This window comes from Maniola jurtina, chromosome 16, assembly GCF_905333055.1.
Source record: "Maniola jurtina chromosome 16, ilManJurt1.1, whole genome shotgun sequence".
Lineage (NCBI taxonomy): Eukaryota > Metazoa > Arthropoda > Insecta > Lepidoptera > Nymphalidae > Maniola > Maniola jurtina.
This window is the reverse complement of record NC_060044.1, coordinates 3,815,121-3,840,842: the sequence shown is the minus strand read 5'-3', so window position 1 is coordinate 3,840,842 and position 25,722 is coordinate 3,815,121. Positions and strand designations below refer to the sequence as shown.

The 25,722-nt window shown below is 35.2% G+C and overlaps 2 protein-coding genes across 3 annotated transcripts in view; one reads left to right on the top strand and one right to left on the bottom strand.

Moving 5' to 3' along the window:
* Positions 1-355: 355 nt before the first annotated feature.
* Positions 356-24,078, top strand: LOC123873153. The gene is made up of 6 exons (XM_045917868.1): positions 356-1,204; positions 19,489-19,668; positions 20,222-20,343; positions 20,532-20,772; positions 21,078-21,340; positions 21,435-24,078. Exons 1-6 carry the CDS (start codon positions 1,060-1,062, stop codon positions 23,520-23,522), a joined length of 3,039 nt encoding a protein of 1,012 aa, XP_045773824.1. The 5' UTR covers positions 356-1,059; the 3' UTR covers positions 23,523-24,078.
* The window catches only part of LOC123873158 (inositol-trisphosphate 3-kinase B), a 60,822-nt gene continuing 59,039 nt past the window's right edge, over positions 23,940-25,722 (bottom strand). For both annotated transcript variants that reach the window (XM_045917878.1, XM_045917877.1), the window contains exon 6: positions 23,940-25,377. In XM_045917878.1, coding sequence (XP_045773834.1) covers positions 25,033-25,377 — 345 coding nt within the window. In that variant the 3' untranslated portion in view covers positions 23,940-25,032. The remainder of the gene's footprint in view (positions 25,378-25,722) is intronic.

Sequence of the window (25,722 nt, the reverse complement as noted above, 5' to 3'; positions counted from 1 at the left end):
AACAGGGCTCTCTCCGTCACTTACTCCATATAATCGTAGTTCCAATTTCATTTAAATATCCATGAAATTTTGCAGACATATTCTAGAAACTAATATCTGTGCCTGGGGTGTTTTAGATTTTTCTAAAAATATGTAGTTTTAAAATTACAGGGACTCAAAGATTGGTATGTGAATTTTTAAAACCGCGTAACTTTGAAACCGAATATTTTAACAGAAATCTGGAAAACCACAGGCATAGATATTAGTTTCTAGAATATGTCTGCAAAATTTAATGGACTTTGGTTGCTTAATATTCAAATGAAATTGGAACTACGTTTGTATGGAGCGAGCGATGGAGAGACCCTCTTAAGCTTAAAAAAATAACCGCACTCTTACGTCAAACTGTTAAACTTGCTGAAATTCGCTATCACCGAAATGATGTAACGCTCTCGCGCCTAGACGACCATTATCAGCTGCAGAATCCTTATAATCTTCTGTCGTAAACGGAAATCTTTCGCTTTAACGCGTTTAGTATATTATCATTGAAGTATGCACATATACATGTGTATGTGGATATATTAGTATAATGCTGGCAATAACCTTACATATTATCCTTTACGACGAGCTAATGCAAGTTGCCAGTCAAACATTTAGAGCTGATCGTATAAAAAAAGGACGTATTCGCGGCCGGCGTGCGGACCGGAGGCGCGCGCGCCGGAAAATCATTCGATCTAGCGCTTCGGTCGAACGTCGTCCAATCGGAAAGTGTCATCGATTTTTTTTTACTATAAATTTTCACCAATCGAATTCTACTTTTTTCAAAATGTTCGATATCACTCAGTGGTTGTGTTAATGATCGCTACAGGATCCAGTGCTACGGAGATTTTTTGATACTAAAATGAGCGCAGCTGTTAGACTTTTTTCACGGACTTTCTAGTTTTTAAAATGCCGAAAGTTTTGCAATTCAAAAAGACGATTTGGACATTCAAAATATTGTGATCCTCAAACTTTAATTTGCATTTTTGAATGTGAATTTCCAAAGTTTTCTCACGGACGGAAGTTTGAAAAAAACTATTCAAGATGATGTCCAAAAAGCAATTAGCGTGCATGTTGGCGTTGCACATAGTATACTTGCTGGTTGGTGCGAGCATATTTTATCACATAGAAAGTCCTCTGGAATTGGCGCAAAGGGCTGAAGAAAAACTGGAAAGACTTGAAATCCAAAGTGAGTAGTTTACCAATAACGCTAACACCCATTATGCAGGACATATGGCCTTAAAACTGCTTAAGAAATTGTATCATATCCTTTTTCACTTACGATACTAGATATGTTTATATGGAATAAAGCGTTTGCATTGCGAAATTGAATTAAAACAAGTAATCGTGCATAATGTTATGATATCTAACTAGCTGATCCTCACGCCTGATTATCACATAAATAGACTTTAAGAGGGCTCTCTCCGTCACTCGTTTCATACAATCGTAGTTCCAATTTCATTTGAATATTAAGCAACCAAAGTCCATGAAATTTTGCAGACATATTCTAGAAACTAATATCTATGTCTGTGGTTTTCTAGATTTCTGTTAAAATATTCGGTTTCAAAGTTACGCGGTCTTAAAAAATTTCATACAAATCTTTGAGCCCCTGTAATTTTAAAACTACATATTTTTAGAAAAATCTAAAACACCACAGACACAGATATTAGTTTCTAGAATATGTCTGCAAAATTTCATGGACTTTGGTTGCTTAATATTCAAATGGAATTGGAACTACGATTGTATGAAACGAGTGACGGAGAGAGCCCTGTTAAGAGTAAGACTAAAATGTAAACATACTATAAAGACCTTCCTCAGAAAATGTTCAAAAGGAGGTTGGCAAATTTTGACCCAGTATTTTTAAAAACTTGAATGATTTCTGAATCTGAATATTCAGAAATTATTAAATTTTAATAATATTTTTCAGAGTATTTTTCTGTGTAAGCCTCATTCATACTTTTAGAAGATGGGGATCAAAAATATAATTATTATTCACAAGCACACATTATAAATAACCGGTAAATGGCAATACAAGTGAATATCTTTTTTCTCCCAACTTTATTTGATAGACTTAGATGAAGTTTTTTTTGACTGGTTTACTGAGCAAGCATGAGAAGTTTGATTCGTGAACGTGGGCTTGAGGCTCACGGTTAGTTTGGGTCTGAAACTCTATGGAATTCGCCAATCTCCTTTTGGTGAAACCTGCACTGAAAAACAATAAGAAAGAGATGATTCACCAACTCTTAAAAGATAATAATAAAATTGGATATAACTATGCTATTTTTAAAAACATTAGAAATTTAAATAAAGTGCGTATGTAAAAGTTAATAGATATCAAATACATTAGTAGTTGATGTGCAACCTTGCACTCAGGCTCGGATAAGTGAATAAATGCAGTTTTCAATATAGTTGACACTCCACTCCGTTTATCGATCCACTTAAGGGATTGTCGATTAGTGTTGTAACTACAGAAATAGGTATAAACAATGGAGAATGTTGCAATAATTTACTAAACAAGCAATTACATATTCATTTATAGTTCTACAGTATTTATTTATTGAGAAATTGTGTATTGATTCTGTTGAGGTTGTATTCATTTCGAAACATCACAGCAATTTCTGTTGTAATGAGGAATTTTTCAATTACTGGGTAATCTATACTTAGGTATAATTGATAGTAAAGTAAAAATAAAAAGGTCCGATGAATTGAGAACCTCCTCCTTTTTTAAAGTCGGTTAAAAATCTTCGTCTATAGTTACGTAATTAATTTATTGCTAATCAGCCAAATCTGATTGTTAGGTATAGTTATTATTAGTCCAGACTTTACAATTACAACTTAAAACTCTACTAAGTTACTCTTCTACTATGAACTACATGATGTGCGTGATATTATGCGTGACTTTGTCCGTGTAGATTTAGGTTTTCAAAAACTCCGTGAAAACTCTGATTTTCCGAAATAAAAAATAGCCTGTGTCCGTCTTCGGGATGATTAATCTTGACGTTTGGTAGAGATATTCGTATAGCTAGCTAGCTAGGGTACAGAATACCCAATTTCATAAAACTCGATTAACTGGAGGAGCTGTAAAAAGTGATAGTCACAGACAAACAGACAGACACACTTTCACATAATTACAATATTAATAGGTTTTCGACCGATCTACGCTTTACGACGCTCTGTTTCAGTTTGAATAACAAAAATTGTGTAACTACTGTGCTTTTCTTTTGGTCACAATCAATTTTTATTACTGTAGTAAGATTAGTTTCTTAAAACTACAGCTCCTTCTTTATCTTCCTAGCGCTTCCCGCTTATGTCAGGGCTCACTTTTTAACCCTCGACCCAAAAAGAGGGGTGTTATAAGTTTGACGTGTATATCTGTGTCTGTGTGTTTGTGTATCTGTCTGTGGCATCACAGCTCCTAAACGAATGAACCGATTTTGATTAAAGTCGTTGCCACTTTGCACAGTCTATTACATCCTCCCTTCAAAGACCGTTGGCACTTGGCAGTTGTCATGTGCGTGTGCGATGGCAATCCATCATTATCGTTCAACCAGCGACTTGCATTAAAAGTTGTGACTCATTTAGTTGTGACCGAACCAGCAAAGACGAGGTTTGTGTACTTTTTACCTCAAAAGGAACCCTCGTAGGATCATATTGTTATGTGTCTCTATCAATTAGTGTGTGTTAAGAAACCTATAGGGAACTTAACGTTGACTTAGTATCATGTTTTGCAGGTAGATTGGTCTTATAGCACAAGTAATGGAAAAATCCGGAAATCGCGAATTTGTGGTTGCATCACCAAAAAAATATTTGTTCTCGAAAAAAATAATTTACTGAATCGCATAGGTATAGATGGTGCAATCCATTAATTTTGGAAGCGCCTTTATTTATTCTGAGGTGCACTCTGTTCTGCATAAAAGTGTAAGGTATACCTTGTACGATGGTACGGAACTCTTCGTGTGCGAATCCGACTCACACTAGACCGGTTTTTCTAAGATATCTGATCTATCTCTCAATTCTCACATCGAGGCTACCAGGATCAACGGTCCACTACTGAGCACGGGTCTCCACTTAGAATGAGAAAAGTTCAGGGCATCCACCACCACGTTGGCCAAGTGGGACTGGCAAACTTCACATACATACAAGGAACCAAAAGCTTAATTTGCTATATGGAAAGAAAAAAAAATGTAGGTAAAGCCAGCTAGCTACCATAAGCAACCGACCGAGCTACCATACGAACCACCACCACGCAGCACCACACAAATCGTACAAAAACCACATACCTTTGAGAACATTATGGCGAACTCTCAAGTATACAGGTTAATGCCAAAGTTGGTCACCCATCCAGTTAACGAATTGGGTTAACGTGGTTTGAAAATTGCAATTGAATTATATGCGTGCATAAATATAGATCAGTACGTCCCTCGGTCTATAAAATGATAGACCAAAAAAATGCGCCTACCTACTCGTAATTTCTAAAGTTAGAGGATTGAAATTCAGATTTCTATTCAAATAAGGAATTTATACTGTTTTAATAATTTGCTATCGACAATGTGTAACAAAGCCTTCACTTTCAATTAATGTATCTCGATTGTTATATTTTTCCACGGTGCTCGATAAAAAATCTAATTGACAACACAAACGGATTGATATAACGTCACACGAATCTTCCGTTTTTACATTTTCTTTATACATTTGACGTACTTAGGTATTTATTATGTCACCGTCAACCTGTAAAATCTGATATTGCATAGAATACCTAGGCATTCTATAGGTAGGTACATAGAATACCTCAGGCAATTTAAAAAAAAGTTAAATTAAAAATTTAAAAAATCCCCGACACAAAAACCTCTAAAAAGTAAAAAAAAAAATAAGTAAGTAAGTATGTATTGACCGTTTAAGTTTAATCACAGAATAATAATATAATAGTTGGTTTAATCTAATTAGTAAAGTTTTTGTCCAAGCGCTCCTCGCGTCGGGGGGCTGCTAAAGGTAACAGAAATAGCTTTAAAAGCCATCTGTTTTAGAAAGAATAGGTTCTGTAGGTACCTAGTAGTATTTTTGTTTCTATAAAAGTTATCAGTAAAACAAATAGAATTAACACATAATTAAAGTTTATCTCGCTCACACAATCACAGTTGATGATTTTTATTACCTCACGTATCTGTTAAAAATATAAACAATAAACTTAAATGTTATGAGATTAAAATAAAATATGTGGTAGAGTGCTACTAAACGACTATAATGACTTGGTCGAAGGCCCTGATCAACCTCAGCTTATTTTGTTACGGACCTATTATAATAAAAGCCTGCAAAAGCTCTGCATGGGGGACGAAAATTAATATCAACAATCAGCAATTCAAAAGTTTTTAAAAAAACCCTGCTTGCCTTTCAAAAGTTTTCAAAAAATTACATCTTTTTCAGACCACACAATACTAAAACACCATTTAATTTTTTTAAGAACCTAGAAGATTTTAATGTACCTACCTTCCCAGTGACACTCGCGCCATCAAGACGAATTTAATGAGGTATTATTTGTCAAAATCGGTTGAGCCGTTGAACAGTTACGAACCGACATTCAAACATACCTTTCAAACACATATAATCCCCCTTTGGGCTTCGGCAAAGTCGGGTAAAAAGAAGCTGTTATCGATAAAAGTAGGTTCATAGTAGGTTGCACCAAATATAGACGCCTTAATATGCACAGAAACCTGGCGTTCCTTTGATTATCGCTTTTTAAAAATTGGGAATTTTTCTTTTCCCGATTTCGGTAGTATATTCGGAATATTGTACATTTATTGAGCGTCTGTGTAATTTAATAACACTTTAATAATTTAACGTATGCTAAAATCGTGACACAGCTGTCGATTTGTATTATTTCTTCATGATTTATCGTCATTTTGTTTCCTTGAAACAGCGGGATTTTAATAAATGTTACCTTATTTTATCGTCGGTATTAAAATTTAGTATCAACATTTTTATGAGTGCACTTTACTGGACATTTTTGACACTTGTATAGCGATACATCTCCAATTTTTATTGTTGTAGGCGATTCACAATGGCTTGTTTATTTTGATTGTTATATACCTAGATACATTTTGACAAATTAGTAGGCAGGTACTTATGTGTTTTCAATTATATCTTTTAAATATATTTGCAAAATGCCTGAAATTATACAATATACAATAATTCATACATTAAATATATATAAGTTACAATATATAATTCTTCCGGGGATAGGGTTAATAGGCCTAGGTAGAACTATAGCCCATTTCATTTTACTTAGGTACTTGTAATCATGGACTAATATTAACTATTATCCTTTATTATTTATGAATTATTTAAATACGTAAGAATTGATGCACTATTTTGCACACAAGACATCTATCACGTGAGGTAGACACACAGGTACCCAGCTTAATTTTCAGACGTTTGCATTTCAACAGAAGATTTAAATTACTACTGAAATAATTATACAAATGTTATGAGGTTCACACAACAAAAGCATTTCTAAGGATAATTACATCCATCTTCCAACCGATTAGGTGTTACGCTTATGAGAGCACATTTGTTTAAATATTAAAATTATTAAAATTCACCATAACAAAGGCTTGTGCAAATCTCTTGGAGTAATTGTGATTAGCAAAGCTTATGTGTCTATATCGACTAACGTACAGAGCTTGTGTCCATTGAAAGCTAAAATCCGATTCTATCAGTTTGCTACATTTTATAAGGTCTGGGAAAGGTGATCGGTAATCTACCGACTCGTTTGAATCGCAGGGACTCACTAGACCGGAGGTTGTGGAAGTTCCTTCTAGAGACCTCTGTCCAGCAGTGGACGTCTATATCTGTAAACAAAGATGGCACAATCATATTACATTTAGATGAGCTTAGGCTTTAGTGACAAGTCTTTACATGTTGGACCCCATTGACCTATAAATACTCGTTGGACCCAAACTTCCCAAAGAAGGTCTTATATCGTAGTTCTGCTTCTATTTCTACCCCGCACTGGGAAAATAATAGAAAACATTAATAAAGATGTTGTATTTAGTACGGATGGGCATACTGTAAAAGCTCGAATATATTATGCAAATTTTTTGTTTTACTAGTAGGTAAGTAAATCTTAGGTTTTATCAACATTAGCTGGTAAATGTAAGGATTGATATAAAATGAGACATTTTTTCGGACTTGTAACAATAATACGTTTTCTGTCCCGGGAACTACCTATTATTACCTATCTTATATTATGATCTACTACATACTCGAACATTAGGTAGGTACTGCTGAAATGGATCAACGGGGCGCAACCAAGCAATATTTACTCAAACTGTTTGATCAAAAGTATTTCAAGAGTCCCTTACATTAAGAGGGGTCTCTCCATCACTCGCTCCATATAAACGTATTAATTTGAATATTAAGCAACTAAAGTCCATGAAATTTTGCAGACATATTCTAGAAACTAATATCTATGTCTGTGGTTTTCCAGATTTCTGTTAAAATATTCGGTTTCAAAGTTACGCGGTCTTAAAAATTTACATACAAATCTTTGAGCCCCTATAATTTTAAAACTACATATTTTTAGAAAAATCTAAAACACCACAGGCATATTAGTTTCTAGAATATGTCTGCAAAATTTCATGGACTTTGGTTGCTTAATATTGAAATGAAATTGGAACTACGATTGTATGGAGTAAGTGACGGAGAGAGCCCTGTTAAAGATTGTTGAAGCAAACAGTAGCTAGTTATCAAGTACTTACCTACCTACACATTATTATCAATGGCTCAATTACTCTAATCAATGTTCTCATAATTGAAGGAGACAAACACTTCACGGATCCTCTGCTCTCACTTACGTCACTGTCTTACCTCTTACGGGCGTTCATCCCACTAACCAATTGATATAGATAAATCATTCCTTTATCATCGTTACAAACGTATAAAACTTAAATTAGAGGTTGACTTGGAACTAACCCAAAATGGATCGCCACCCAACCCCAAACAGAATCGTGCTGAAAGAGGAATATAGGTGTGTACCTACAGGCAGGCGAAAATTGGGAATAAGTACCTACTTACCTATGCACCTACTTAGTGATAAATAAATAATCCACGCTAGGGAAACTCTCGGAAAATTTTATCGACTCATCCCATAAGTTCTAAAAAAGGCAAAGTTCCAAATCCTTTGACCTAGAATTTAGAAAGCTGGAATTTTTCACACATAGGGGTTTCCTTTTAATGTAGACAAGAAATAAGGCCGGAATCTATGTAATTTTCCGGGAGCAAAGCCGCGGGCGGTCACTAGTGAATAAAATGGAGGCTCAGTCTAAGGAGATAGGAATCTGACAGGCGGAAAAATGAAATCGCACTGAGATTTTTCAAAAGCTCTTAATTTCTAAGCATTGAAAATTTAAACGGGCGGGCGTGTATCTATAAACATTACTCTTAACCTAAGTATAGGTAGATAATAAATAATTATAAATTTTGTGACATTAGAAACACTACTACTTACTACTAGATCCTACTTAAAAAAATGAATTCCATACGCGTGCTACATCAGTAAAAGATAGATGATAAATTTAATAGCTTATTATTTTACAAACAGTTTAACGACTAATGAAATAGACCTGATTGCCTTATAATATCATAGGATTTCTATTGTTTCAATGTGAACAAATTCCTGATCGCACACGCTAAAAGTACCTACCTACTATGTCAATGCTAATTGTAGGTATATTAGATTTAAACCAACTATCTAATAAACTGTTGAATATTAAACACATTTGCAATATTATGTTCATCTATATACTATCTATACCTACTTATAATTATTTAAATAAATAAAATTGAAATGTCTGTCTGTAATTACGAAATAACTACCTCATATTAAGTTCATACTTACTGGTTTTTTGATAATTGATCAGTACCATAACTGAATCACTCGTTTTTGAAAATTTTGTCTGTATGTGTGTTTGAACGAGCTAATCTTCGGAACGGCTGAACCTATTTTGACCTGACTTATCACTTATTCTTTTTTTCATGATTTTTTAATTTTAACATAATTAATTTTATTAAAGTCACGCTCTACGGAAAGCGATTAATGACGTCACAAGGCGTAAACGACAAATATTTTTCGAATTTTTAACATAAAAAATATTTTCCCGCGGAAATTACTCTATCTTTATGCTAAAAAACTTTGCTCTTGTTTATTACTCGACACCTGTAGCAATTATTTACATTTGTTTAATTTAAACCATTTTCGCTAACGTTCAATTTAAAACCATGTTGCCTATTAAATCTCTTTAACTGCTTACTAACTAGCCTTATTTATTGGTTCAGTAGAGATTACGAATATATGTAACCCAGTTTAATACTAAGCAGGATTCTTACATACGTACATAATCCAATATTATAAATGAATACAATATTGTGCTTGTTTGTCTGTTACCTTTCATCTAATATTCGATCTAATGTTGAATTTTACTAAATCTGACATCAGGGGCACCGTGTTTCCTTGAGTCTACTTTTTTATTCCAAAAAACCGGTCAATTACGAATCGGACTCACACTTGAAATGAAAGGTTCCGTACCATCGTGCCATCCTATAAGGGTTCCTTTATTTTTCTGAAGATACAGAATTGTAAACATATCTTAGTTCTTCGGTACTAAAAACAATTTCCACGTAGAATAAGTTACGGATACCAGCAAGTCTATAATATTATTAAGGGAAAAATTTGTATGTTTGTAATCGACAAAATCTGAACAACTGAACCGATTTTAATAATCCTTTCACCATTGTACTATTATTATGTTCATATATTACTAGCCGATGCCCGCGACTTCGCCCGCGTGAATTTAGGTTTTTGAAATCCCGTGGGAACTCTTTGATTTTCCGGGATAAAAAGTAGCCTATGTGCTAATCCAGGATATTATCTATCTCCATTCTGAATTTCAGCCAAATCCGTCCAGTGGTTTTTGCGTGAAGGATTAACAAACATACACACACACACACACACACACACACATACAAACTTTCGCCTTTATAATATTAAGTGTGATATAGGAACTTATATCAAACACCCGATCGAAGCAGGGTGGATCCGCTAGTAAGAAATAGGTTGGCTTACTAACTGTTCCATGACCACGTTATACTTGTCACGGTAAAATACGTGTTCGACAGCCAAGATTAATGAGTGAGTTTGCTTACAGACCTACAAGTTAGGTGATGTTAATAATTATAACATTAGATTACCTATTAGTTGCACTTTTTTGGGTTATTATTTTAAAATATGTAATAAGTAAGTATAAACAAAAATGGGGAAATAAAAATATAATAAAAAATAAGTTTCCGGAAGTGACGATTAATGGAAAATATTTTTCACAATGCGTTACGTGATCTACATACATATTACACGGTCAAATTTGTTTATAAAGAGTACAAACTAATTTTTTTTTGTAATCAATAGAAATCTATTAAAATACCGGGTTCAATTAGATATTTCTTCACTTCGACGATCTTCTTATTGCTTCATGTTAAAAAAAATCATAAAAATAGTATTTAAATTAGCTGAACTTGTAATACCAATGTTTACAATATCTATTACTAACGAAAGTTTGCACAATAATAATTGTAAACTAAACAATAGGTTTCCTTTCCGCGTTTTCTCATCTATTTACATAAACTAATTATTATCGTTTAGTAACGAGGAAAAGTTCCGTTGGTTTCCGACTACAAATCAGAGATTCACCGAACACTGGAGTCGGGAGGACATCTTTGCCGACACGTCCTTAGGCTTAGTTTTCCTCATGTCACACGGTTGCAGAATGTTAATGGCGTCAAGTTTCCGGTACAAGTTTTCATGGATGGTGAATATTTGTTTATTATCCGCTAAGTTTATATTTTTAACTATAACGATTATCTACAACACCTCACTTAGGACCCGTTGCATGACAGGCGGTTAAAGTTAACTTTATGGTAAGATTGAATAAGCATATTCGGTATTCTTTCAAGTGCAGGAAGCGCCGTGATTACCAACTCTTAGGTACCCTATAACGTGTGATGTGTGGCACAATGTGTGAAAGAAATATTTTAATTCCAGAATTAGGCATAATAATAACTGACAAATCTTTAAAATGAATTTAAATCTATATTAAAACTACAAAAATATTAAATTTAAACTAAAAGAAATTAAATCAAATCTAAAACCTCATCAAGACCACCGCAGCGAGGCATTGCACCTACGATGCTGGCAACATTACCCCTTTGGGAATTTTCTATTTAAGACATTATTCTTTCTTTCTTGTCTTTCTCATCCTGCTGCATGCTGTTTGCCGACGACATTGTGCTTGTCGGAGAAGATGCGGCCGACGTCCAGAGCAGACTGCGTAGATGGCAAGAGAAATTGGAGAGTGTTGGCCTGAGGATCAGCCGAACGAAGACAGAACATCTGTTCTGTGACTTCGGTGGCCCCTCCAATTTCTCTGATATCTCTTTGGATGGCGTAACTCTACCTGTCTGCTAAAATTTCCGGTACCTCGGTTCGCTCTTCCAAAGTGACGGTAGCATTGATCGAGACGTGAACAATAGAATGAATGCGGGATGGATGAAATGGCGACAGGTCTCAGGTGTTATATGCGACCCGAAAATGCCCCTTAAACTTAAGGGGAAAATTTACAAAACTGTCGTTAGACCTGTCACATTGTATGGTTCAGAATGTTGGGCGGTAAAAGGGAAGGATGAAAGACGAGTACATGCGACCGAAATGCGAATGTTGAGATGGATGTGTGGTGTGACAAGAATGGATATGATAAGGAATGAATATATAAGGGGAAGTTTAAAAGTAGCACCAGTGGTAGAAAAAATGAGGAGTAATAGACTGGCATGGTATGGGCATGTAATGCGGAGGGAAGAGAGTCATATCACTAGAAGAATGTTAAATATGCATGTGGATGGAGAAAAGAGAAGAGGACGACCAAAGAAAAGGTGGATGGATTGCGTGAAAGAGGATATGCGTATAAAAGGGGTAGATGATAAGTTGATAGATGACAGAAGAGAGTGGAAGAGGAAGACATGTTGTGCCGACCCCACGTAGCATGGGAAAAGGGCTGGAAGAAGAAGAAGTCTTTCTCATCCTAGATTTCATCATTGAATTTATTCAAGATTGCAAGCCTATGCAAACATACCAAGAGACTGATGATGACAGACGTTAGAAAAAGTCGGATCAGCACTGATCCTTGCCAACGACTTTAGCATTATATTTTCTTGCGATCGAAATGCTCTTACCGGGGGTGCTGTCATCCGGACTTCGATCTCGAGCACGCACTACTAACTTTTAGGAGTTATGTTTGTTTTAAGCAATTAAATATCACCATCACTTGCTTTAACGGTGAAGAAACCACCGTAAGAGTGCTGTATAATATTCTCAAAGGTGACTTCAACCCACACTTGGTGGTAGACTATGGCCGTTCTCATTCTGAGAGAAGACTGGTACTCAGTAGTGGGCCGGTAATGGATAAAGATGAAAAAATAGTAGGTAGGTATATTAAGACAGCCAGCCAGTCTCAAGCAGCTCTAGACATCTATTCAATACAGTGACCACAATCCTCTAATGAAACCATGTCTATGCGACACACGGGACAACTCATTGTTTAAACTTTAAAATCGTCTCCAATGATTCATAAATTACAATCTATAGAGATAGGCGATAGCTATAGGAAGAATACTTGATTATCAATCTACATGTAATTAGCTTTACAGACATTATTTTTTATTTAATTTGTCTGCTTGCGAGACATCAGCTGTGACTACTTAGCTCGCTAGAAAGAAGGAAGTTTATTTTGTAATAGATTTTACTATCCATACTAATATTATAAATGCGAAAGTGTGTCTGTCTGTCTGTCTGCTACCTTTTCACGGCCCAACAGTTTAACCGATTCTGACGAAATGTGGTACAGGGTTAGCTTACTTCCCAGGGACGGACATATGCTACTTTTTATCCCAGAAAATCAAAGATTTCCCACGGGATTCACGGTTTTCGAATTTTCTCCCTTACCTATGTGTGCTAAGACCTACCTACCTGCCAAATTTCATGATTCTAGGACTTATGTCAACGGGAAGGAAGTAGGGAACGGGAACGGGTTTCATGACAAACACGGCAGACAGATAGACAGACAGACATACAACGAAGTGATAAGGGTTTCTGTTTTCCTTTTGAGGTACGGAACTCTAAAAATCAAAGAGATCCCACGGGATTTAAAAACTTAAATCCACGACTATAACGTGTCTATAGTAAACAATAAGGAAGGATTTAATAAGAGATAATAGCAAACTGTAATAACTGAAAATCCTATTTATCATCGCAAAGTGGAAAGATATACGACGCATGCAAACACCTTCGGCCTCTGGCGCTTCGTGATCGGGAAATTAGGGCTCTGATTAGTACCTGTCGTCGTACGTGAATATATCAGTGTAACAAGTGTGAATTAAAAATTTATAACACCCCCGACAAGTGAAGGTTCAGTAACTAGAAAAGACCGAAAAGACCTGATAACTTTCAAACGGCTGAACTGATTTTCTTGGACTATTCCGCGCCTACGATCTAAAGTATCTGAGTTTACCAAAACATCATTTTCCATCATTTTAGGCAACGTCCATCTTGACAGCTTGACATTTGTCAATTGACATAATATTATGAACCTAACGGTTATCTAACCTTCTTTTCTACAAGAAAACTAGAAAAGAGCTGATAACTCTTAAACGGCTGATCCAATTTTTTTGGATTATAGCTAAGAACACTCTCGGTCAAGCCACCTTTCAAACAAAAAAAAGTAAATTAAAATCGGTTCATTCGTTTAGGCGCTACGATGCCACAGACAGATACACAGATACACAGATACACAGATACACAGATACACAGACACACAGATACACAGATACACACGTCAAACTTATAACACCCCTCTTTTTGGGTCGGGGGTTAAAAATAATAAACATATCATATTATTTGAAAAATGTATGCCACGTTTCACGCGCTGAATTCATACCTTGGCTGAAAATCTTCTTTTTCTCCAAACACACTTTATTTATTTATTTGATTTTTATTTTTCATGTACCAAATTTGTAGTTACAAAGTAATAATAAATTAAGTTACATTAGAAATGCTTATCTCTAAACAGCAACATTTCTTCCAGCTTCTTGTTCAAGGTTTTTTAAGGCGCATTAATACGTGGTATAGGTTTTACGGTACTAGAATTATAAAATGATGAATACAAGAATCCTTAGTTAACATTATATGAATTAGATGAAGAAAATTTTGAAAAAAACTGAAAGAAAGACTTTCTTGACTTGTTATGAGTACTACCTCCTCTTGTCTCAATCCTACGGATGTCTTCTTTCGACTTAATCCATCTAAAGTGATCTAAAGTCACCCAAGATGGGAGTTTATTAATATGGATTAACCATTACACATTACATACTTCTACAAGTTTGCAACAGGTAGGTACAAGTGTGTTACCTGTTGTGAATAAAACCTAGATGATAATATATTTTAATTAAGTAAGTAATTATTATGGCTGGAAGTAGGGACATCTATCTTTAATTAATTAATTATTTAAAAGTCCATTTATTACCTCAACTTTAAATAAAATAAATAAGTAAACAAATATTATTATTATATTATTCTTAGTGGCAACTGCATTTGTATTAAATTTAATAAATGCATTTATTTTATATCATGAAAAAACTAATTTAAAATTACCCCGTATAGGTAGGTACTGTTAATGTATAATCTAGGATTTAATACAGTTAATTTAAATAAAAAATTAAATTAAGGAGTCATCCCTTGTATTAGGTACATTACGGAGGATATTAGTTACTAGCTGATGCCCGCGACTTCGTTCGCGTGGATATAGGTTTTCTAAAACTCTCGTTGATTTTCCAGGATAAAAAGTAGCCTGTGTGTTATCCAGGGTATAATCTATTACCTTTCCAAATTTAAGCCAAATCCGTCCAGTAGTTTTTACGTGAAAGAGTAACAAACATACACACAAACTTTTACTTTTATAATATTAGTGTGATTGTAAGTCAAATCTGAGCTGTTACCTACATTACAAACAAATGGTCCTGGTCAGTATGCATCTTCAGCTGCTGACGAAAAATGGCAAGGCAGTAAGTTCTCACCCTAATTCAATGCCAGACATTAAACCGATTCTGCAAATATATCTTTATAACTATGCATTTTGTTCGAATAAGTATTCCACATAAGAAGAATTTGGCAGAATACGCTAACCTCCAGTAATTTGTGCTAATACGAAACGCATCACGATCTTACTAATTGAACAAGCACTTCGTCGTATAAACTACGACAAAAATATACAGTTAAGTTTCCAATGTGCATTGTGCTCTCTTACTTTTCATAGGCTATGAAGCAAAGAACGTTTACAATTCTATCAACTGATCTATTTTTTGAAGCAAATATGATTTCCTTCAGCTCCCAGCGATTAATTTTTTTCAACCCCATATAATATCTACCTAGGTATATTTTATCAATCAATTTCTAATACCCAATCATTATCTTGTATGGCACACAATATCTTTGGATTCAGCACCGATTAATTAATTATTGTTGGACATAGGCCTCCTCACGTGCACGCCATTCCTCTCGGTGTTGTGCGAGCCTCCTCCAAGTTTTTCCCGCCAACTTGGTAAACGTGAGGAGGCCTATGTCCAACAATGGATTAACAAGGGCTAAGAAAGAAGAAGAAGAAGAATTAATTATTATTAGATCGTATCATAGATTTTTTCCGGAAGCTTCTGTACCATAGGAGGATTTGAAACAGTTTGGGGGTAATTTCTAAACGGCCTTGGACTCTCTGGTCTGGTCTGGAGGCCTCGGCCGTAGCTGTACAGTTAGCACCTAATAGGCGACCGGTAATTAAAGCTGTATCGCCAAGCAGTATAACGTATCGGTACGATGTCGCATAGAAGGTTATGAGTTTAATTAACAGCCAAAGCCCTTCTAGTTTCAACCCGTTTCCATGTTAAACTGCATCATAACTACCATCAGATAGGATTGCAGTCAAGGGATTTGGAATCGGAATAAAAAGTAAACAAAGTAATTCTTCTGCTTCAGGACTCAGAACACACGTTTTATAAAATTCCATCCATCTCAGTTTCTTGTATTTGTAGACTAGCGCTTGGCTGCGATTAGACCTGCTGGCAAGTGATGATGCAGCCTAAGATGGAGCGCGCTTGCCTAGAAGATGCCCATTCACTCTTGACATGATAGTACATATTATATTAATAGTAGATTCATAGTAATACTCGAGCAAACCCGACGTTCTATGTATCTATGTACATTATATAGGTATGTAAACGCTACTGTGATCAACCATTCCCTTGATCTTGACAGTGGTCCTGTCCTTCGCATTGTTAACGATCAATTCAAGCACATTGCCGTGTATCGGCTTTACATCAGCTCTATACACCAGTAATGATGATCCGATGACAATAGCGGCACCGCTCCCTCCTTTCGTGTTGTACAATTTAAATAGGTACCATTTTTAGTATCAAAAACCTAGTAAACGTTTCCGGAGTCATACATACTGACCTATAGTTTCCCTAGTTTACGTTTAGATTTTCTAGAGTTTGAAACAGTTTTCATATACTTACAGACATCTTGAAATGTCAGTTTTAAGGCTTTAATATATTCCAAAGTTAATAAACCTACTGTTAAGCAACTTTTTTTTAACAATTATCACTGGCAAAGTCCCATCCACCCAGGGGCGTGCAGGTCAAAGAGATAGAAAAGAGATCGCAGAAAATCCAAACATTGCTTGTATACAGTACCCTAGTTAAAATTTTTGCCATAAATTTTTATCTAAATTACGTTAAAACAGTGCCTACCCTGGCTACAAAACTTGTGCACCACACTGTACCCACTCGCATTACATTTGGTACCCACTCACATTACATTTGGTACCCACTCGCATTACATTTGGTACGGGACCCACAATATTTCATTCATTGAGGATTCATTAAAGTTTACTTGTGCTCGATTATTTATAGACCTCTGCCTGTGCCCTTGACTTCTGCAAATGATTACAGGATACGAGATCCTTTTAAAGCTAAAGTTATGACATCCAAGATTATCTCATACGAGTATGTACATTTTAAGAGAGCACACAATTACACTTTATTATCATCTATTTCTATTAGGTTCGACGTCCATTGGCTGTTATTACCGAAGCGATCGCTCCTTTTCAGCAACTGAATATTGCTGAACTGAGAAATGTGCGCAAAACAGTATTTAAGGTCCAGATCGAATGATTACGATTCAGCTTTATGTATATTTTTACAATATACTTTTAGCGTTGAAATTGCTATTCTTAAAATCTTTAAGACTTGTGAAATAAAACATGAAAAGCGCGCGCAGCACTAGGGCTTGCCGTGTTTCCGGTGTTATATGCCAAAGTAAATAGGTAAAGCTTAGTTTGAGTTGGTAAGAAAGACGCCGGGCTTTGACTCTGCCGGTGTATGTTGCCCCTAAGAATTTCACCTCAAGATAGCGGTACTTCGCGACTTTTTGTTCTAATTTTTATTTTTTCCCTTAAACAACAATTTGTCTCATTTGTGTTGAGCCGACCATAAAATTGTGGTTGTTAAAAAAACTTTAAACACCTAATTAACAGTGTACATTACCGTTTTGTCGTGATCTGGCAATTATTTTAATACTTTGTTTAACTAGATCTATAGTCTTGTTAAAGTTGTTACATTGTATGGTAACATTGACCACATAATGACCACATTATTCGCACTGACAGATTAGCTACTTCATCAGTCAAAGATGTGGTATTGCGGCTAACTCGAAACTAATGTGTCTAAATGTATTGCTATTTCTTTTATAATGCTCTTTTTCGGAAAATGATAGCACTAGTTTTAGACCCTGTGATTTAGATACTACAACAGAATTAGCAACAATTTATAGACGAACTAAACTCCACCACAACAATAGTTCTTACACTAGAAATTAAAATAATATTAGCAAATTAGTAAATTGGTTAAACAAGCGTCGATCATTTCCGATACGAATTATAATACACTAGCTGATGCCCGCGACTTCGCTTGCGTGGATATAGGTTTTTCAAAAATCCCATGGGAACTCATAGATTTTCCGGGATAAAAAGTTGCCTATGCGTTAATCCAGGATTCAGCCAAATCCGTCCAGTAGTTTGTGCGTGAAAGAGTAACAAACATACACACATACTTTCGCCTTTATACCTAATAATTAGTAGTGTGATTAACTATGATGCCTCTTACCTCTGTTTGCTAGCTGATTTACCGGTGATTTCCAAAAAACAATTCATTGATTAATTTTACAAGTGCAAATTAACAATTTATAACACCCCCGACAAGTGAAGGTTACAGTAACTAGAAAAGAGCTGATTAATTTTCAAACGGCTGAACCGATTTTTTTGGATTATAGCTAAGAACACTCTCGATCAAGCCACCTTTCAAACAAAAAAAAAAACTAAATAAAATCGGTTCATTAGTTTAGGAGCTACGATGCCACAGACAGATACACAGATACACACATCAAACTTATAACACCCCTCTTTTTGGGTCGGGGGTTAATTAGTAAATTGGTTAAACAAGTTTATACTATACTCGTAATATGAATTATAATAGTTGACGTCAAACTATCAAAATTGTAGTAACCGCAAACATATTGTTCTATTTTATTACATTGAACAATGAATATCATAAAAAGCATCGGTAATAATATTAAGTGTTTAATTGTCCTCTTTTATGATCACTTATTTATCAGCCTACATACTGTACTGATATAGCGATCATAGCCTAGTGTTTAAGACGTGGACCTTCTATTCCGGAGGGTCGGGGGTTCGATCCCGGATACGCATCTTCACTTGCTTTAACGGTGAAGAAGAACATCGTGCACGTAATATCTCTAACTTTTCGGAGCTATGTGCGTTTTAAGATTAATTGAATATCATTTGGAAAAACATCATGAGGAAACCTGCATATCTGAGAGTTCTTTCAAAAATTGCGAAACCGGCAGGAATCGAATCTTCTGCATCTTCTGGGTTGGCGCCCATAAACCCCATAAACCCATGTCGCGTGGTTCTTCATAATGATCTCAAAGGTGTGTGAAGTCTGCAAACCGCGCCAGGCCAGCATGGCTTAAGACTATGATCAAAATCCTTCTCATTCTGACAGAAGACCCGTGATCAGTACCGGACGGCGACGGATTGATCATGTTGCTGGTGATGATATTGGATTCGTAGGAAATACCACTGCACCTCTTAGCTATTCGATAAAGATATAAAGAATAGGCACCTTCTAGGTAAACGCATCACATCTTAGACCATATCATCACTTTACATCAGGTGTGATTGTGGTCAAGCGCTTGCCTATAGTGAATAAAAAAAAAAGATAAAAACTTATAAATCTGTTTCTCATTTTCAGATCTGCTTTACGAAAACTACATCCCAAACGATCCTGAAAAGCAAGACAGCATACTGCGCAAGCTCTCCGAATACTGTGGCAAGTCCATGTTCAACTACACCACCGAAGATGCTGAGCCACCCTTCAAGTGGGACTTCTATCACTCTTTCTTCTTCTCTTATACGGTTGTTAGTACTATTGGTGAGTAATTTTATATCCTTTTTACTCTGACATGTGTAATCCAAAAAAATTGCTACTTATTTCATGTCTAGTGTAGATTAGTCCTATAGCCTTTTATTATATTTATACCTACAGGTCCTGCTTTATTGTACTAATTTTCAACCCCCGACCCAAAAAGAGGGGTGTTATAAGTATGACGTGTGTATCTGTGTATCTGTCTGTGGCATCGTAGCTCCTAAACTAATGAATCGATTTTAATTTAGTTTTTTGTTTGAAAGGTGGCTTGATCGAGATGTTCTTAGCTATAATCCAAGAAAATCGGTTCAGCCGTTTGAAAGTTATCAGCTCTTTTCTAGTTACTGTAACCTTAACTTGTCGGGGGTGTTATAAATTTTAAATTTACACTTGTTCGTTATATTTCTTCATCGACAAAATTTCTTTTTCCTTTAAATCGTTTTTTTAATTCTCCATCTACAAATAACCATTGATGTTTATGAATCCATCGGACCTTTTAAATATAGGAATATTTTGTAATAATCTATGGAATTAATATAATAATCGTTTGGCTTTTCAGGTTACGGAAATCTAGCGCCCACAACTCATCTCTCCAGAATCTTGATGATATTTTATGGATTATTTGGAATCCCCATCAATGGTATACTCCTTGCAAATCTCGGTGAATACTTCGGTCGTCAGGTAAAAAATGACTTGGTACCCTAACGTAATATAATAGCACTGTGTAGATAAACATTTAATTGAAATGAAAAATCCCTTTAAAGAGAGCATTATTTGGTCCATTTTGTCTTCCTTAAAAGAATATTGAACCTAGGCTAGTATTTTTTAAGTTAATTAGTAAAGTTTTAATGTTTGTTTTTATTTTTCAGCTTATTTCTGTGTATCGCAAATACAAAAGGAAAGATGAAAAGCGTGCAGATAAGCTGGACTATTTCTTCAGTAACCTGGGCATGCTTGGTCAAATATTTCTCTACTTAGTCCCTGGGTTCTTGTTCTTCATATTCTTGCCTGCCTGCATTTTTATAGTCTTCGAGGGCTGGGATTATGTAGCCGGAATATACTATGCCTTTGTTACTTTAACTACTATAGGGTTTGGTGATTTAGTAGCAGGTGTGTATTTATCATTAGTACTTATAATATATTTATAAGTGATTTTTTGACGTGACAACGTCTTATAATTCGATAGAGCCGGCTGCACGCACGAAAAAACATGACTCATGCGGCGTTACCTCGCTCTGAGGCGTTCCATGTAAGGCTTGAAGTGCAAGCGAGAGCGCGGAACGAGCGACAAAGAAGCACAATCGGCTTTTGTTGTCATGTTCAACTATCGTCAGTAAACCGACTTTACAGACAACCAATTTTTTTTCTTTTATAGTTAACCTGAAATAATTATGATTTATCTATTTATATTTCAGGAACTGTAAATAATGGTTTTAAGTACGGCTATTTCATGGCATATCAAATATTCCTCATCGTATGGATCACCTTTGGTCTCGGGTATATTGTAATGTTGCTTGGCTTCATCACCAGTGGTATGAGATCTGAGAGAGTGCACAGGTTGGAGCAAAAATTTGCCTGTCAGTTGAAATCTACACAAAGCAAAATACTGCAAGGATTTACTCGAGACATCGCTATTATAAGAAAAATTGTAAATGAAGCTAATTTATTGAAAGTTAAAGTAAGTATTTATTCGGAAATGAACATAGCAAATCACATTAGTACTTATTATTAGATAGATTGAATAAAACCATAGAGTATTATTTCATTTTCAGCCTGTCTACGTAAAAGCTACGCCTTTTTTATATAGAAGCTCAAGTTGCCCGAATTTCACCTTTGACATAGAACCAAGAGATCCTGTTGTTAAGAGAAAACGAGCAAATTCTGAAAATATTCAACTCTCTGCTAAGGATATGCTTCGAATTCAGTCGGATACTGATCTTCTTGGAATAGATAAAGAAAAGACATTTACAGCATCAGCTATCATAAAACCAGTTGAATTATTGGCTAGAGTCGTAAATGTATTAGGTGGATTTGAAGCACACAATCGCGACAGAGGTATCAATATTTTTGATGACGATCACATTTTAGCAAGTGAAAAGCCACCTCTTTTCAGCATTGGTCAAGAATATATACCTAGTACTCCAGTTAGTATGCGAACCAGAGCATTGAGTGTGGCTGTGCCAAATTATAGGAAAGAATCTGTCGCTAAATTAGATCACGATTTTACATGGACAAATGGTGATACAGCTGAAAAGTATAGAAAAGAGGCTAACATTCGAAGTGGAAAGCTGTCACTACCAGCAAATGTAGATACAAATGATCCAAGTTCTCAATCAAAAAGCCTATTTTCTAGACTATTTAGAAAACCGAGCTCAAGCGAAAGTCCGGCGGAGTACATCAAAAACACAATGAGAGGCAGACTAAGTAGTCCTCAGGGACCATCTGAAAGTAATAAAGATAAAGAACGGCGAGGTAGTATTTTCCCGACATTTGGTATTGGGGATGCACAAAAAAGCCATATAGATGCATATAAAGAAAATACAAAACGTGGCAGGCATAGCATTTTTCCTACATTCGATTTCTCGGAGGACGAAGATAGAGCTACTGCTAGGGCTTACCAACAAAAACCTAAAAGGCACAGCATATTTCCCACGTTTGATTTTAGTGAAGACGAGGATGCGTCTGCAGCTAAAGCATACAAGGAAAGAACTAGATCTGGTAGACATAGTATATTTCCAACATTTGATTTTAGTGATCCTGATGATGATGCAAAACGTTACAAAGAAAGTACAAGACGGGGCAGACATAGTATTTTTCCTACATTTGACTTTAGTGATCATACAAGTAATGATGAGGATGCTGTTGATGAGGACGAGGTACAAAAATACCAAAATCGTACTCGAAGAGGACGGCTTAGTCTATTACCCACATTTGGTAGATCTAAAAAGAGCGACGATGAGACGTTGCCGGAAAGCTCAGACGAGTTGGTTAATTATAAGGAAAAAACACGTCACGGTCGCAGCAGTCTGTTTCCGTCTTTTGGCAAAAGCAGAAAAATCAGTACACCAGAAAGTGGCACCAGTGATCTTGAGGCCAGTATCAAGCAGTATCAAAATCAAACAAAAATGGGTCGCAACAGTTTATTTGCTGGTGATGCAAGTAGCTTTAGGCAAGCTACCGAAGTTGGCAGAGGAAATCTCTTCTCTAGTGAATTAGACAATTATAGGAATAGAACACGTCATGGACGTCCTAGCTTATTTGATCCCGACGTAAACATTTCGAATCTACCGGAATCCGAGCAAGTTGAAGTATTAGAAAACACAAGTGTAGCAGATTTACTACGAGCTTTAGCTGTTATAGATACAGTTAATGGGCAAAGTAATTCAGATGCATCAGATTCATCGGACCCATCGTCATCAAGAAGGCGAGGGTCTATCAGACCTGATTTCAATTTGCCAAACATTCCTACAAGAGGTGATATAGCAGAAATGAGTGGACCAAGAAGAAGAAAAGTATCGGTGCGAGCTGCGGCTCCCCAATTTACTCCAACCTTGGCTACAGTTGTTGCAGGAGCTGAACTGCAAATAACAGCAGCTGCCCAAAGAGAAAATCGAATGTCCATGTTGATGCAACCTCCACCTCCTTATTCAGAGAGCGCCAGTGAAGTACAAACCCCAAGAACTAGAAGGTATTCACCAGCACCAGTAATGGCGGAATCGAGCCGGTCAGGCACAGCACCGGTGACTAGACTTTTCACACGAATGCGTAAAGAAAGCGCGTCTGCCATCGAAGAAGGTTCAAGACGCAACAGCTTAACTGATATTGTGATAGATAATAATAAAGAAAAAGATAATACGTAACAGTGCCAGTCATATCAGTGCAATTAGTAGAGTTAAGTATTTAAATATTTATTTTTATAATACTATGTATTTGAATTAAGCCGTCCAGTTGTTAATATTTTTATTCCTTAATCCTTACTGATAAGCAAATCGTCGCCATTCCATTTTAATGTTGTTCTTTAAATTTAAGTTAATTTAGAATTTCTTCTTCTGAAACATTTTCCTGATAAGTTTAGTAAGGTTCTCAAAAGTTGTTTTATTACTTAATTGCAGCTCAGCAAATCAGATAAGTATTACCTAGGTATTTATAATTTTGTATCGGGCAAGCATTTTTTTAGATTTTCCAATTTCAAATGTTTTTGGAGCTTAATCCTCAAAAATGATTTGCCCTAATTTAAATTAGCCTTAATTTCAAGGTGGAAAAATCGAAACACCAAAAAAATGTGATATGTTTTAATTAGTGTCTCCAAATAAATTTTATATTACGTATTCTTACTTAGGAATTAAATTTTATCTAGTCGTTACACTAATATAGTGTAGTTACAATAACAATAAATATTTATATCATGATTGTGTCTATTTGTCTTTTCTTCAAAAATCCTAAAACCCACATCTGACTAAGAAATGTGAGAAATTCGGATTGACAATAATTGTTAGTAAATTAATTGAAATATTTATTCCAATATTCATTTAAATTACTATTTATTACTTAAATTGATTTACTTATTAGTGCTTTTCACAAACATCGATTCGATACGCCAGAATTTAGTAGAAGTGCATAACCAAATAAACACATCAATAATATAGTAATATATAGTGAAGTGATGATACTATAATTATACAGATCGAAGCATTTATCATACGTAGGTATATTAATTACAGAATTTGTTTAGCAGTTTAGGTATTAATTAAATAAATCAATATTTTTCCAGAATTGAAGAAATATTGATCTATTTAATTAGTTAGGAATCAAATAAAATAGCATTAATTTTGAATAAAATATGAGCGGATCCATCATAATATATTTTAATATTCTGCCTGTTATTAAAAATATCCTACAATGTATATGCTCCATAGGTACGGATCCATAATAGGTACGTTTATTATTAAAATACCAATAAATATAGACTAAGTTGATCAATCAATATGTACATCAGTACGTAGAAATATACCACTATTCCTTATCATTCCATATCAATACATATTGGCCGTGCCAAATATTTATCTCTTGGACTATATTATTCGGTATTTCAAAAGGGATCTATTCAATATTTATCGTCAGGTTCTAGAATATAAACAAAATAACGTCATCAATGAAATTTACAAAATATAAATCCAATGACGTTCCTCTCTAACGCTAAGATGAGTATTATAAACAACTTATCAATAATACAATCACGGTCTTATAACACTATTTACAATCATCAATAGCTTCAGTACCAGTGTATGGTACTTCGTCTTTGTACAAAATATAATTCAAAGATTAAATTCACACTACAGACTTTCTCTGTATTGGAACGGTTTAAAAATTTCAGGTCGCTAAAGTGTCCATTCTAACATTTTTATCTACTGTTAAATTAGAAAAGCACTCGATGTTTCCATTATTGTCTTTTATAAGGGATTCAAATATAGATATTAAATTGTTGATGCCGATGAGATAGCCGTCTTCGTGGTTGCTGACCTTCCAAGCGGAATTGTGATCGATATTTATACCATCAGGTACAGGAACTGTTTTGGCAAAATCTATCATCCAAATGGATGCTTTTCTCTTATCGTGGACGAAAAGTAAGGAACTGCCAATAAGCTCGTGTGTTCGGAAGAAATTAGATTCTATTAACGTAGCACGTATGTTCTTCAGCCTCTCGAGGTACTTTGGCTGTAAAAAAAGAGAAATGAAAAGGTTAATATTCGGTATCTAGTAAATATCAGCAGCTAAGTATTATTTTCCCAATCTTTTATTATTACCAAGACTAATTTTTTTTTACTCTACCTACGTCAAATATTAAACACGTGTTAATTGCACACGATTCATGATAAGCACATCTAGGAAGTAGGGGTAAGTACAGGAAAAATTATAAAATTACGTACAACTCAGCATAGTAGAAATGTGATCCGTTATAAACAAGTTTGTATGATTATAGTGACGCCTTGAATTTATCAATGTTTTGTCTTTAACTGATTGCATGGGTCAGATCATACTTAGATAAGTGCTAACTTGTTC